Source organism: Anabas testudineus, chromosome 12 (genome assembly GCF_900324465.2).
Source record: "Anabas testudineus chromosome 12, fAnaTes1.2, whole genome shotgun sequence".
Classification (NCBI taxonomy): Eukaryota; Metazoa; Chordata; class Actinopteri; order Anabantiformes; family Anabantidae; genus Anabas; species Anabas testudineus.
This window is the reverse complement of record NC_046621.1, coordinates 4,669,201-4,684,644: the sequence shown is the minus strand read 5'-3', so window position 1 is coordinate 4,684,644 and position 15,444 is coordinate 4,669,201. Positions and strand designations below refer to the sequence as shown.

Genomic DNA, 15,444 nt, shown 5'->3' with positions numbered 1-15,444 from the left:
CCGTGCTGGATTTTTAGTAGAGAATGGTAGAATTTCTAACATGACCTGCTCTTTGTCCCTGTTTGCTGTCAGATTTGGCAACAAGGAAGAGTACATGTCCTTCATGAACCAGTTTCTTGAGCATGAGTGGACCAATATGCAGCGCTTTCTTCTTGAAATCTCGAATCCAGAGACAATCTCCAATACAGCTGGATTTGAGGGGTATATTGATCTCGGCAGGGAGCTCTCCACCCTGCACTCTCTCCTCTCTGAGGTGGTTTCCCAGATGGACCAGGTACTGAAGATGAAATACTGTTTTAGCTGTAATCAAGACATTTCTCTTAATCAGCATTGTTACCAACTACTTTTATCAAGTATCACATGCAGTTTTTTGCAGAGAAAACCAAATAAATCTGTATGAAAACCCACTTGAAACACATCCCTGGGTGTCTAGACATGAAGCGAAAATCTGTTATGAAATATTGGGTCTAGCAAAACAGTCTAGGTAATAATATAGATTTGATTTGAGTTTTTCTAATTATGTTAACAACAACTTACTTTGAAACGATATTCCTAACTCTGCATGAAACAAGCAGAAGTACATTTTAGTCATTTAGAATAATATATTTGAATAAACTTTCTAATGTGACCTAAATATTACTGTAAAATATGATTCAACTAATAAAGTGTCTCTTTGAATAATGCTCAGGCTACTTTAGAATGTTTACTGTACATACAATTTATTATTACATTACATAAACGGCACAAGGGGAGAACACTGAAGCCTCAGAGGCTGGATGAGGCATATTAATGGATTTGGACAAGGACATTTACATTAGCTCTCATAGCAGATGGGAAGCTGGTAATAATTAGATAAAGGGCTTTTTTATTTTTATTTTATGGAAGAGCATCCAAGTCTTTAAAACCTTGTTTTTATAATTCAGAAATCAGAGTAAGTCTGGTTGATTTTCCAGTCCATCAGACCGGCCAGACTATTTCATTATTTATTGTGACAGCTGTTGGAAAATAGTGTGGTCTAAAAGATATGAAAACATGTTATTTAACCAAACAACATTTAAATGAAATCCAATTAATGCCACCAACTGAAGTGGTCCAGAATAATACTTAATTTGGCTTAAATATATTGGTTTCTCTATCTTCAGAGTGCAGCCTGTAAGCTGGGTCCTCTGCCCAGGATCCTCCGAGAGGTGAACACAGCTCTGTCTAACCCATCCAGTGTCCAGATGACACCCGGACAGTCATCAGAGCATATGGGCTCACCTCCTGCTGAGGCAAGCTGCAGCATCTCCACAGGCCTACAGAAGATGGTCATAGACAGTGACCTTTCAGGGTAAGACATATTTAGGATCACATCTGCTATACATGCACCAAGTTTATTTATTTATGCAGATGACACCATTATATTATTTTTTAATCAAGTAGGAGTGGAAGATGACATGCAGATTGAAATATAGGATGTCATAGAACCCTTCATATTTATAATTTGTTCTTCAAAGTCAGCTTGGGTGTGTCCTTACACTGCCAGTCCTGTTGAGTGTTAATGCATGTCAGATGAGGCCATGACACAGTGAAAGTGTCACCCCTGCTTGTTTACATCAGCCAGATGAAACCTTGTTTACTCTCCCCAGCACCTTATCTCACTTATCTTCTGTCCCCTTTCTGCCCAGCTGAACAATAGCAAGGTGACACTTAAAAAGATTAACATGAAGTCACAGTGCCCAACAGAGACACATGAATAATAGCCATAGATGGCAACACCAGTAAACATTAAATAAAAAACCCTACAGTATACAGTACTAAACAGGAAGTAAGTCAGACAGCTGCTATGATTATACACATCAAGAGCCCAGGATCAATAGAACTAATTAAGGGATGTCCTAAAAAGACCCGATGCCACACCCGACCCTCTTCACAGTAACTGCTTACTCATATATTGATGTATGTATGTGGTGTATAAGCACCAGCTTGCTTTGATACAGACACAGCATTTGTATGAGCTCCCTATTCTCACCTAATTGCTTCTCATCCACTCACCAGTGACATAAAAAGTAGGAGAAAGAAAAGGAGACAGTGCCATGATTGAGAAAGGGAAGAAATTGAGAATAATGAACAGGGAAAAGAAGTTAAACAAGAGAAGGGTAATGGCAACTACAGCAGAAGGAGAAGGACACACAAAGAGGGCGAAGATTAGTGTGATGTGAATGATGGAGATTACTGGAAGATAAATCATGTCTGTCAAGGTAATCATCTTTTAGCAATAAGACCTCCATCTGCTGGCTGAAGGGGGAAGGAAGGTTGCTGCTACAACCTTGCTTAGTGTGTTGTGAGGTAGCAAATTGTAGTTTTAGTTTTATCAGCCAAAATTTAGATAATATGCACTGTTTAAGGAACTCTGTGACTCTGTTTGCTTTATGATTTTTAACATTTTAGCTAAATGATGAAAGGAAGTTTTGGCTCATTAGTATCAATCAGTGGTTGGTTGAGGGTTTGGATTTACCTTATGTGTTGATCCTCTTTCAGTTTGGTTGACTTCACCAGATTACCCTCCCCCACCCCAGAAAATAAGGACTTATTCTTTGTGACAAGAGGCTCAGGGATCCAGCCTTCCCCAGCACGCAGTTCAAGCTACTCTGAGACCAATGAGCCTGACCTGGTCATGGCCAATGGCAGCAAGAGTCTGTCCATGGTGGACCTTCAGGACCCCCGCAGTCTGGAAAGTGGCCCAGGTCCCAGTGCCTCAGATGCCTTGGGTGAAAGCATACTCTCTGGTGCAGGTTGGTCAGCCAGAGCCCCACAGGGCAACATCCCGGGAGGTCCCACCCTGAGGAGGCCAGGTCAAGCCCCTACCACCCCAGGAACAGAGGGCACCCCAGGCCGACCTGCGCAGCTGCTAGCCCCCCTGTCCTTCCAGAACCCAGTTTACCAGATGGCGGCTTGCCTGCCAGTGTCCCCACGTGGAATGACCGACTCGGGCTCAGAGTGCCACAGTTCAGTCAGTTCCCATAGCAACAATGAGGATGGCCCAGCAGGGGGGAAACACGCCTTCTTGAACCATGGGGGAGGGGGTGGAGGTGGAGGAAGCAGTGGAGATGAGTACACCAGACGTTCGGGGGAGTTCAATCGGCGACAGCTGTCCCTCACAGAAACACAGCACCAGCCTACTGTCCCCAGACAGAACAGTGCCGGCCCGCAGCGGAGGATAGACCAACCTCCACCTCAGAGCGTTACTCGGGGCCGCACACCCCCGAACCTGCTCAACAGTGGCGTCTACCCTCGGCCCTCCTCTGGCAGCATGATGACATCCTCACCTGACTGGCCTGGCAGTGGGGCTCGGTTACGACAGCAGTCCTCTTCCTCCAAAGGTGACAGTCCTGAAACCAAACAGAGGGCTCACCACAAACAGGTAACATACTCACGCAGAACCTTAACGGTGGTGTACACATTTTAAAAACTGAGTATAATCATCACGGCAAAACAGCAACTATCGCTGTCACAGGCCATATATGGGTGGATTGTTAGGCCCTAATGAACCATTGTTCATGTAATAACAGTAATTTACAGGCAGCTCATCACTTCACCACTGTTGTACTGGTCACATTTAATGGGGTGAGAATAAGGTCGATGGAGGCACAATTAGCATCTTATTAATTAGCAATCTATGTGCTTCCATGTGCTCAACAATAACAGAACACAGACCTCACAAAAACAGACACAGTATATTCCTGGGCCATCAGGACACTGCTCAGCACCAAGTCCAGGACTACATATAGACTGAGCTTCACAGAACTATTAGCAGTCCAATTTCTTTTTCTGTTCTGCATAGTTGCTTTAAGTTAAATATCCCCTCACAGTTTATCTTAATAGGTTATAGATAATACAGACAAAAGAAAAAATATTTCCATTTTCACCATTTGGCTGGATGATTATAAATGAATGTTGATTTATATCTTAATTAAACCTGTCTGGATTAAAATGAATGTTTTCTCACAGGCTGTCAAGTAGTAGACATCAGAAAGTACTAAAGCACCCAACCTTACAGTTGGGTGCTTTAGTACCCAACTATAAGGTTTTATTCATATTTCATCAGAAGCTGATGCAAACTTTCATTTCTTTTACTCTATTTTGTCCATTTGCAGATATTAACATTCAGGTATTTCATCATTTTCAAGTCTTAAATGCAAATAAGTGTGCACTTTTAGAACATCCTGCCTTCCCTCTGATGTACTGTATCAGTCTACAGCTACCCTCCCTACTCACCTGTCCATCAGAAATATTCCAGATAGAAACACACTTTTCTTACTAGTAGTATCACACTGCAAGTGTGCACATTCACATGTTTAAATAATCTTCAGTGTGTGCTACAGTGTGAGTGAGCTTGAAGACAGGAGTATGTATCCATTCCACCTGCTGCTTTCAGTGACTTGTTGGTGCATTTCAAGCTTATTTCTGTTGTTTCTGTGCTGTTATTGCAACCTGCCCTCCTTCCCCTCCCTGTCACTTGCTGCTCATGTATGTGTGTATGTGTGTGTGTGTGTGTGTTGTGTTGATTTCAATAGGCCCCCTCCCCAGTGAACCCCAGTGCGCTGGACCGCACAGCAGCCTGGCTATTGAATATGAATGTGCAGTATTTAGACCATGAAGGGATGGAGCCCGAGTCACTGAGAAACAGAGAGGATCTAACTGAGGTGGAGAAGGTAACCTGCCCCATCATCCAACCTTTGACCTTTAACTCCTCCTTTCACAAATCACAAACCTCAACCTTCAGCCCTAATACTCCCACTCAGCTGTCCTTCCTTTCTTTACCTCTCATTAGTTCCCTCATAAACCTCCCTCTTTAAAACATACTTAATTATCTGCTGTATCGATTCCCATCTTGCTCTCGCCTTTTCTCTAAAAGTAATCTAGGTTAACATATTATCACTTAAAGCTAAAATATGCAAATTTAAAACAATTGCAAAACAGAATTTATTGTGCATCAGTCTGAGGTACTATGGGCTCTACACGTGACCCCATAATGCCTCGGTGTCCCAATTTTCTCAAATTTTATTTCCAGTTATGGTCAGGCTGTTTAGCAGTTTCTGTTTTTTTAAATCACAGTCAACAGAGAACTAGTCCTAGCGACCTGATTAATACCAGAAAGTGGTTATTACAAGAAAATTACTTGTCAGGTTAAATACAATATAACATAGGACAGGAAAAGGTTTCATATAACCTTATTATTTTTATACAATTTCAGATGTCTTGATTGATGGATGGATGTGAAAAGTTGAGTGTTAAGTTAATCAAAGATAAAATAATTGTACCTTTATTATTTTTTTTAATCAGTCAATTACCAGACTCGTTCCAATTCAGGAATTTAGCTACATCTACACTATAGGTTTGACTGAAACTAAAGAAGTCAATGTTAAACAAGTTCAAAACTTTTCAAAAGTTTCTAATAACTTGAGATCGGGACTGCTACACTCTTAGGTATTAGAATTATAAACACCTATTTTATTAAAAATGTCTCTCCACCTTGAACAACTACACACACCCTCACAATTTCCTCCCCTCCTTCTTTGGAATGAATGTAATAACCCAAAGCAGGTGTGTATGCGTATATGCACATGCAGGACAACCACACAGATATGTTTGAGCTTGTGTATGCTTGCATCTGTGTGAGAGATAGACAGAAAGAGGCTTTTTGCTGCTTCCTCTGCCTACGTTCCCTGCTTTTCTTCTCAGCAACCTTTACAGCCATTCACCCTCACATTCATTTCCATGCTTTGATTGGCTGCCACACACTCCCCCATTTTTCCCCTCCCATCCGTAATGAATACAAACTTGTCATCCTAACATAGCTCATACTTTATGGAAGCCAGCAGCCCAGGCAGGGAGAGCAACCAAAGAAGGCAATAACTTCACTCTTAACAAAGAAGCCACAGCCACCTTAAAATAGCAGAGCAGCAACAAGGGAAGGATTGGAAAAGCCCATAACAATGCTGACTGTACTGTGGAAATAATTTTGCCATTAGGATATTTTAGTTTACTTCAGAAACATATATTTCATACATATTTTGCCACAATCAAATACAGGCAGGTGATTTTAGGTTGCACAAAATTTATCTTCAATTCTTGTTTGCTGTTATTAGGAAAGAGGTAGGTTTTTCAGCACAACATGTGATTGTATAAAAATGAAAGGAACACAAAAAACAGACACATAATTAATTACTTAAATGCGATTAATGGCAGAATCAAGTTGTTAATTATATCGATTATCATGTAGTAATATTTTTGTGTTTTCTACATTTGCCTAAATATATCATATCTTCCTTTATTACTAATTTTTTAGCCTTGTAGTCAAGACATTTACACAATTATCTACGATTCTTGATTTTTTAATGTTACCACTTTATCTTCTATTGGCCTTTTCCAAAATTCCTTCTTATTTAGTTCATGAAGTTTTGAAGTGTTAAATATTTCCAGTTAGCTTTTATTATTAGACACAAAAATAATGTGATTATCTTGAATACATGGTAATCACATTTGTTTTTTCCCCCCGGAAGTGTTTCTTTTAATTTTTTTGAGAAGTATATTTTAACAAAACCCTGTATTGTGCATTTAGTTACAGATATAGAAGATGTCATTCATTCTCAAAGATATCTGCTAACAAGAACAGGGGGATACTGGAGATGGAATAAGGGTAGAGCAGCTGATGAGAGATCTATTTGAGGTCACCGTTCCTCCTGGGAAGACGTGAGTGATGCGGGGCTGTCCCAGTGGTAGACAGGAGATTAATGTGGGGAAATAAGCAGAAGGTGACAAGAAAAGATGAATGATTTCAGCAGCAACTTCACTGTATAATTGAATTTGATCATTCAGGGTGGTCTGATAATTTGTCTTTCACAGTATGATGAATAATGAGCTGGATTGTGTTCAGTTCTAGCAGCCAGATAAACTCGTCCTTCTGGTTGTTGTTTAGTTTTGGCTTCATAAAATGGTAAAAATAATAGTGATTAAATATTTCAGTCCTGATTTGTTTTAGAGAATGTGGTATGTTTAGCTATAGTAAAGGAGACTCTGAACAGGGTCACATTGATTGGTAATTGGTTGATTATCAGCCAGAAAGAACAAGAAAATATCAATTAGGATGAAGCTTCACAAGACGTAGCATTTTCTTTCCAACTTTTTTACGTAGATTTTATTTTGCCAAGCAAACAGGTTATTAGTGTGTAAGTTAAACAATCCGGTAACACAGAAAACGGCCTAATGGTTCTGGAGATCCCCAAACTTTGATCTACCGCACAAAAAAAGTTTACATTATTTTGAGTGAAATATCTGTTGGATGGATTTACATATATTAGCATTTCACTGTGCTTATGTACTTGCCTGACTGACAGACCACAATATCCCTTACTGCTACAGAAACCATTTTGAAAGTGTTCTGGTTCGTCTAGACAGAAGAGATTTAATTCCTTCATTCATTTCCCTCCTTTGCCTGAAAGAAAGAAAAAAAAAAACACTTTTAAAAGCTTCTTTAAGGTCCAGCGAGAGGTCAGGGAGAGATTTTTCAGAGCTTATTTCACAGACTAGACTCTTAATCCACTGGTTGCATGCATCCCTTCTCACCTCCTCCTTGCCTTTTCATTCCTCTCTTTCTTGCTGCTGTTTTTGCCAGTTTAACCTCTCAACAGGTTGTTTGTTTCTGAGCCAAACCAGAGGTCTTACTGAAGAAACGGCTGAATTTTACACCTTTTTTTTTCGAGCGAGTCTTTTCTATGTCAGTGGAAATATTGATGATTTGAAAGGAAATTGATCATTTGATTAAAAGGTAAAACGGATTCTGAGCAAAGCTATACTGGCCTATTGTAAAGGGCTATTAAGAGCTATTGCTTTTAAATGAACCATGTCACTCCCTGAGAGAGGCAGTCTCCATTCTAGACAGATATTTGACTCACTCCCAGGAACAACAGGACATAATCTCAGGCCTGATTGAAAGATTTCTATTTTGATCTTGTCAACTATGGCAATGGAGACAAGGGCCCCCGCTGATAGAGTTGATGATGACGATGATGAATAACAGGATGACAATAACAACAATGATAATAAACTCCCCCATTCGTCTGCTTCTTTGTGTAGTACCAGCAGGAGATTGCAGTGCTACAGGAGAAGCTGCGAGCATCAGTGCAGAAGCTGGAAGAGTACGAGGCCCGTCTAAAGGGTCAGGACGAACAGGCTCAGAAGGTGCTAATGGAGTACCAGGCCAGGTTGGAAGAGTCAGAGGAGCGCCTGCGCAGACAGCAGGAAGACAAGGACCTCCAAATGAAGGGCATCATCAGCAGGTAGGTAGAGGAAGAACAAGGAGCTGTTTTGCTGACACAGAGCTTTGTGAATTTTGTATTACAGAGACTAAATTTAGATTTGCCCTGTAACACTGCCTCTATTTGTTAACATTTTCAGGTTAATGTCAGTGGAAGAGGAGCTAAAGAAGGATCATTCAGACATGCAGGCAGTTGTAGACTCTAAACAGAAGATCATCGATGCACAGGTCAGTTTGCTCCTGTACAAAATGCTGACAAATACTTTTATGGATCTATGTGTGCTGTCACTTGTGTCTTCTTCCTGAGGAAACAATGGGTCACTAAATTCAAAGAGATGTTTAATTCATAGCTTGTCTCAGCTCTAGCATTGACAAGCTTGAATGGCTGAGCAGGAATTGCCTGCTCCCTCCCACTTTCCCTTATGAAACATACATTTAGAAATTTCTTATCTAATTTTCTGTCAACATGTAGCTTTTCTATAATATATAGTGGCTCATATTCATATAAATCCGGGCTTGTAATCCTTCTTAGAAAACAAAGAATGATGCTTTAGAGTACAGTTCTGCAAACATTTGTAGATTTTGATTATTGGGAATGCAATGCTAAATTAGGCAGAGAATGACATCATCATCATCATCACCCTAACTGCTCCACCAAGGATTAAATACTGTCTCTGGATTCCATTTCTTCTGTAATACATGATATATGCATGCAAACAAACACAATTAAGCACAAATGTGCAACTTTGGAGATTAATGTCAAAGTGATTTTACAACAAGCTGTGTGAAAATACATCTATACTTTGTTTTTTAAGAAGGTATATAAGCACATATGAAAATGAATGGTGCACCATAACATAGGTCATTCATTTCCTTCACACCTAAAGTAATAAGACTTTGCATCTGTAAACAAACATGCCACAGTAAGGCAATAAGTTGCCTCCTTCAGTAAACAGGCAGAGAGAATGAAAATAAAAAAAAACTCATTAAAGTCAGGGAGGTGAGCTTGCTTCTGTGGTTGAGCCCTCGGTGTTATACAAGGAACACAGAGGGTCTCGAGCAAGAACTACACATTTGTCAAAATGTGCTGCATTTTCTAGTTCTTACTAGTACTGGTACTTTACTAGTGGCCCAGGCAAACTCATGTAGATCCATTGTGCAGTTTACTCTATAATCATGACTCAATTTAAATGTATTTTGAGTGACTATTTTTTCTCCACATACTACCTACTTTGAAATATTGTCTATATTTCCTTGTCCACCACCAGATCTAACTGCATTTGTGTTTGCAGGAGAAGCGCATACAATCTTTGGATGCAGCCAACGCCCGTCTGATGAGCGCTCTGTCCCAGCTGAAAGAACGCTACAGCATGCAGACACGAAATGGTATCTCCCCCACTAACCCCACCAAACTGCAGATTACGGAGAACGGCGAATTTAGGAATAGTAGCAACTGTTAAACTGGCATCTGCCCGAATGAGTGTCGAGGGCCTGCGTGTGTACAGTTATTAAAAGCGAGGACGTGTACGTGCATGCATGGATGCATGCCTGTTTGAACGACTACAAGGGTCTATTTGTTTTTAAAAGCAGACAGTACTTTTGGAGGACATTTCCACTTACTGGACGCAGTGTAGGAGTGAGGACATCACTCTGAGGAGACAGCCAGAAGAGGCAGGACTTCAGAGTGATGGACAGATCACCAGACAGCCTTCATTATGAGGGTGACGGCCAGAGGAGGCGGTGCAGAGCTTGTACATATAAAACTCATAGCTGTCCATCAAACACTTTTCCAGTGGATGTATGCAGTTGCTGGGACAATTCAAGACCCTGTGTATGCCTGGGACAAACCACTATATAACCACACACCGTGGCGACCACCAAACATGGTTGCCTTAGCAACCCTCCTCTCCTCTCTCTCTTTATTCTTCTCCCTGTTGACAACCAGGGACCAACAGTGGACCCAGTTAAACACAATAACACTCATTAAGGATTATCACCTTAGTTGTCCTGAGAGGGTTACTTTCTAGTGCTTTATTTTAAAGTCAGTGTTTATCAAGAACCAAATAGATAAAAAATTGATATTTTTTGTCCCAAATAATCTTTATTTCCCATTTTTCTCTTTGGGTGTGTTCCTGAGCGTCTTGCTGACTCCACTTCCCTCCTCCATCCCTATGTAGTGCACTTTGTGAAAATCTATTGGTACAAAAAACGCCTTAATTAAGGAACACACCTTGACTTTTTCCCGCAGCTCCCCTATTACTGCAAAAAAGGCACAACTTATCTTATACTGTGGATTTGTAAAGGATATAAAAATTAATTGTACACACTTAAATGTATTATGAACACTAAAGTAAATGAATTCTATGTGATACTATATTAATGAAATTTAATATAGATGTATGCATTTTTTTCTTCTATAGAGTATACACACATATACCTATATTTGATAATCTCAAATATAAAAACAGCCCTTTATTTAGGAGTGAGATCTAGTTTTATTTTTCTTCTCTTATGATGAAAGACTGTAGTGTGTAGCTTGCTTTAGAGCCCTGGAGGAGAAAACCACACCGAGCAGTGATAAGCATCATCACCTCTGTCATACTTCAAATCTCCACGATGCTTAACCCTTTAAAATATGCACTTCACTTGTACAATAGTTCAAACAACTCCAGCGTAGCTTGCACAACTTGCACAGTCAAGTGATTGGTTCTTCTTCGGATGCTTATCACTGCTCATAAAGACACAAATCAACCAAACCCATATTGGATTTTGAGTGGGTCAACAAGTCACATTGGTCTTCTTTCTCTAGTAGCACAAGAGCTATTGAGGGAGTTGTATAGATACACTCACTCATACTATACACTGGACTGGTGAGCCATTGTTAATATGGCTTCCTTAGTTACAACATTTTCTCTCTAAAATGCTTTGTTTGTCAGTGGTAATGAAGTATGCTGCATCCTAACTGTGACTCTCTTAGTGGCATCATCCCTCTCCTCTTTCCTCTCTTTGTCTTCTTTTTACTCACCCTCCACCCTCTTCCCTTCCCTCAGTCGCCTGAATGTGAAGTTGCTAACTCACAGTTGGTCTTAACATGGGGTCTGGGCCCTCTAATCTCTCCTTGCATTACTCTTATTGCTCCACTCCATCTCAGCATCTGTATTTTGTATATTTTTGTATTAATTTTTCTTAACTGTAACAGACTATACTCATCAAGTGTGAGGCTCTGCATGCTTCATCCTTGCTCTAGAGCCAATGGTAGCCTCAGTATCACCATTTGTTTTCTTGTGTTGCCAATTGAATGATGATGATAAATTGAATGGCTTGCTGCAGACATATACAATGAATATATGATAATTGAGTGTATCAAGAGGCTGGATAGCCTGGGAAAGTGTAAATAAAATGCTCACACTATTTTTACCTAATGTTAACAGAGCTTTTGTAAATGTATGTTGTGCTCAAACTCTGCTGTATCATTATGGATATTGTAAATACAAAATAGCTCACTCAGTCATCTGTCCTCATTGAGTAGAACTTTACAATTAAATTAACTTTTCAGTGTTCTCCCAGTTCAAGCTATTGTTTTTGTATTTAGAGTGTATTATCACTAGCCAAAAAACTGAGTAAGTAGGAGTTTGACTCTTGGGAAGTCATGGAGGATGTCTTGTTGGTTTCAGGCCAGTCTTGATGAGATACACAAGCACAATCCCATATTTCTCATCAGTCTAGCTCTATGCACTTTTACATTCAGTGGATGGTGTATATATATATAATTTTTTTTCCTAAGCACAGCACCTGTTTTAGGTGTTCACAAATGTGGCAAAGTTCAAAACTGAAGAAAGGGATTTTTTTTGTGTGTGTAGCTCATTCACAAACAATTATATCAGATGAACAAAACCATTTATATTATCTTCTATCTGAATAAAAAGGAATAGCTTCAGTCTATAGAAGTATCTGGTAGCATCACCTTTCTCTTCATCACATCTTCCCATCTTGTCCTACACTAATTATTGTACAATTGCAGAGATAAAAGCAAGACTATATTACTTTTGATAAAAGAATTGCCATATTACTTGAACAGCAATAAAACACTGTTGCTCAGTCTAAAAAGATAATGTTTTTTCTGCCACGGCATTAGTATTTCTTTTGACCAGCTGCTTTTGGTGGTTATTGTTAGTATACACATTTTCTTAGAAAAGACATTTTACTTATTCAGTTAACACCACTGTACTGCTAATAGCTTAACATTTTAAATAAATGCTAAAAAGACAGTTGATCTACCTAATTCAGTAGGAATTAGCTTTTCTTATATGCTTTGCCATTGTTGGCAAATGTTGCTGTAAAAAGCAAAATTACTATTTGATTTTGATGATATTTTGACTGTTCTCCACTTGTGCCAACACTACAAATCACAGTTTTGCTGAATGCTAAAATACTGTTTATTTACCTTGCAAACTACAGTCGGAGGTTCTGCAGTCTGTCATGAGTGATGGCCTTCAGTGGCGAGGGTTGGCTAATTTTTTGGTAGGTTGTGCTTACTCAATATTCTTTCCGTCTGCTACTGTTGCAGTAGGTAAACATTAGTAGTAGCCAGCTTAAGGGTTAAATAGCTACCGTTTACCATGTACACTTGCTAAACAGTTGGAAATGTAACAGTACAGCCTTACCTAGTCTGTTAGGACAGTTGCTTTGGTGGATTATGTTGTAAAGTCTAAGCTAATCTTGCTGTTCTTTGAGTTCACTGACTTTATGACCTTTCAACTTGCATTACTGTTACAGCTATCTTAGCATTTTACAGTAGCTAAATACATAGCTGCTACTATTCAGCTAAACATTTAACAATTAGCTAAACAGTATTTTAGCATTGGCAATCCAACAAAAGTCAGTCTTGCTTTAAACTGTAGTGTACAATAATAAGTTTACTGTTATAACTGTTATAATGTCATGTATGCTAATCAATGCATCGACATTAAGCCATGTAGAAGACACAAGATTTGGTTTCTAATTTGACTTAGCTTTCAGTTCATTTATCATGTGTATGTGATTTATGGGGTAATGTTCCCATTTCAGAGTCAGAAAACTATAGCATCACTTCACAGACAGACAAAAGATTAGTTAATTTATAAAGCTATAAATAAAGTGAAGGATGTTGTATGTTTTCTACTATCCTGTAGAAAATACTTGTGTAATTATGTTGAAAGTATAAAGTATTTGCTGGATTCTGCTTCCTTTGACGACAGTGACAAAACAATAATGTACAGAGGAATTTGTGTTGACAAAATGTGGCTGTGCAATTTATGTACATTTGCAACTAGACCTATTAAAGTTTTATTTAGCTATTTTAAATCTTTCCCCCTTGTGTCTGTCAATTATTGCCCTGCTTACATTATTTGTGATGCTTTGTTATTATGAAATGTAAATGACTATTAATTTTAGGGCATGCATGATGAATCACATGTTAATTAATACTCATGCAGGCCTAGATGGATGACAATCAGCTAGTGAGAACATATGTTCAGACTTGGGGTCCAAAGGCAGAGTGGAGGATATGATGGAGAGAAGTGAAAGAGTGGTTTGAGCAATAGACTTCTCAGTGAGCCTGACCTACATACTGCCTGATTGTTATTCCCCACAGTGGGTAGGGGAGAAACTGAAATGGCGTTAACAAAAAAATGGAGGGTATTTTGTAACAAAATGGCTCTCTCAAAAGCAAGATAAATGTAGTACAGTACAGTATGTGATCTAACGGGGAAAGAAGTCCTCATTAACAGTAGGTTCTCATGTATTTTAAAGGAAACCTCCTGTGCTGTTAATTGCGCCCTGTGAGGCTCACTTATCTCTCCGGCCAAGTGGAACAGGCTCCCTGTGGCACGCATTTAGGACATCAGGCTAATAAAACAAGATACAAGTCTTATAACTACCCAATATTCACCTCCCTGTGACTCTAAAGCATCACAGGCAAGAAAACACAGCCGCATTTTGAACCCACTTGTTGATACGAAGGTGAAATCCTGCCAAGTGCAATTCAATAGCTAAGGAGCACATACTTAATTCCACTCCAAAACATTTCCAAATGAAGAGCCCACAGATGTATGAATGTGTGCTTCAAGTATCTATGTTATGCATAACTAAACAGTTCATAGAAACAAACAAGCTCAATAAAAGTCTAAGATAGAATGGGAGAAAGATGCAAACATCCCTAGCTTTCAGCTTTCATGCACATAGACCAATGTATCCACAGCCTTAACTCATTACACCTTATTTAATAGATTAACAGACTAATATTCTCCACTAAATACTACAAACGCCACTAGATGTATCTTACAGCTGTTAGCTGTTAGTCTGCACATTACGATTTACATTGAAAAACAAATTTCATTCATTTCATAAATTATGCATAGCTAGATTAAAATACCCAACTATATGGAGCAAAACATACTTGTTGGACTCCCCAGTTGTCACAATTCTTTGTATGTCAACTAGTTTGATTTGGTTAATTAATCACAACTTCACTACACACAACCACCGTGTGAGCACAAGAAAAACAACAATAACTACATCCAAAGTGTTAAAATACAACCAACTAACACAAAGTAAATTTAAGGCCTTTAAAACATAGGTCCTATAGCTATTAGTTAATCATGTAAAGTAATTTCAAATAGTTCCTCCTTAAACAACAACATTGTACAATTTGAGAAAAACAAGACATGTGTAGCTCACTGTACTTTTTACAAATTAAACTAATTCCAAAAACAATAAAACAAGTTGTTTGGAGCTATAATGCTATTTGGTTCTGCTGTGGTCAACTGCTTTTATTGGTTATTGTTGGCAAACTGAAGCCACACATGACTACAAGCTAAATCTCTAGTAACAACAACAACCTAACAACAGTAACGAAAAGACGTAAGGTCTGGCACCAAGATCCCTTAAAAATACTATAAGACACGAGTGTTAGGATAAATTAGGTTATTAGGAATTACAGAGTGGTCAGTGAACATAAACGAAGGCCTGGGCACTATGCTTAGATTTAATTTTAGAGGTTCTGCTGGTCTTAAATTAAAAAACAGGGAGATGCAGTTATTTTTACAGAAAATAAAAACATTCATGCATCTCTTTAAAATAAACACATCTAAAACTATATGTTACAA

The 15,444-nt window shown here is 38.9% G+C and overlaps 1 protein-coding gene across 13 annotated transcripts in view; it reads left to right on the top strand.

The window, feature by feature from the left end:
• LOC113158578 (disabled homolog 2-interacting protein) overlaps positions 1-13,635 on the top strand; it is a 120,842-nt gene extending 107,207 nt beyond the window's left edge. For 11 of the 13 annotated variants that reach the window (XM_026354565.1, XM_026354566.1, XM_026354568.1 and 8 more), the window contains 7 exons: positions 73-274; positions 1,143-1,330; positions 2,521-3,403; positions 4,557-4,694; positions 8,119-8,321; positions 8,440-8,527; positions 9,592-9,759. In XM_026354565.1, the coding sequence (XP_026210350.1) occupies positions 73-274; positions 1,143-1,330; positions 2,521-3,403; positions 4,557-4,694; positions 8,119-8,321; positions 8,440-8,527; positions 9,592-9,759 (1,870 nt within the window). Of the gene's footprint in view, positions 1-72; positions 275-1,142; positions 1,331-2,520; positions 3,404-4,556; positions 4,695-8,118; positions 8,322-8,439; positions 8,528-9,591 lie in introns of all 13 variants that reach the window. The other 2 variants (XM_026354564.1, XM_026354569.1) reach the window with 2 other exon arrangements.
• The last annotated feature ends 1,809 nt before the right edge of the window (positions 13,636-15,444 follow it).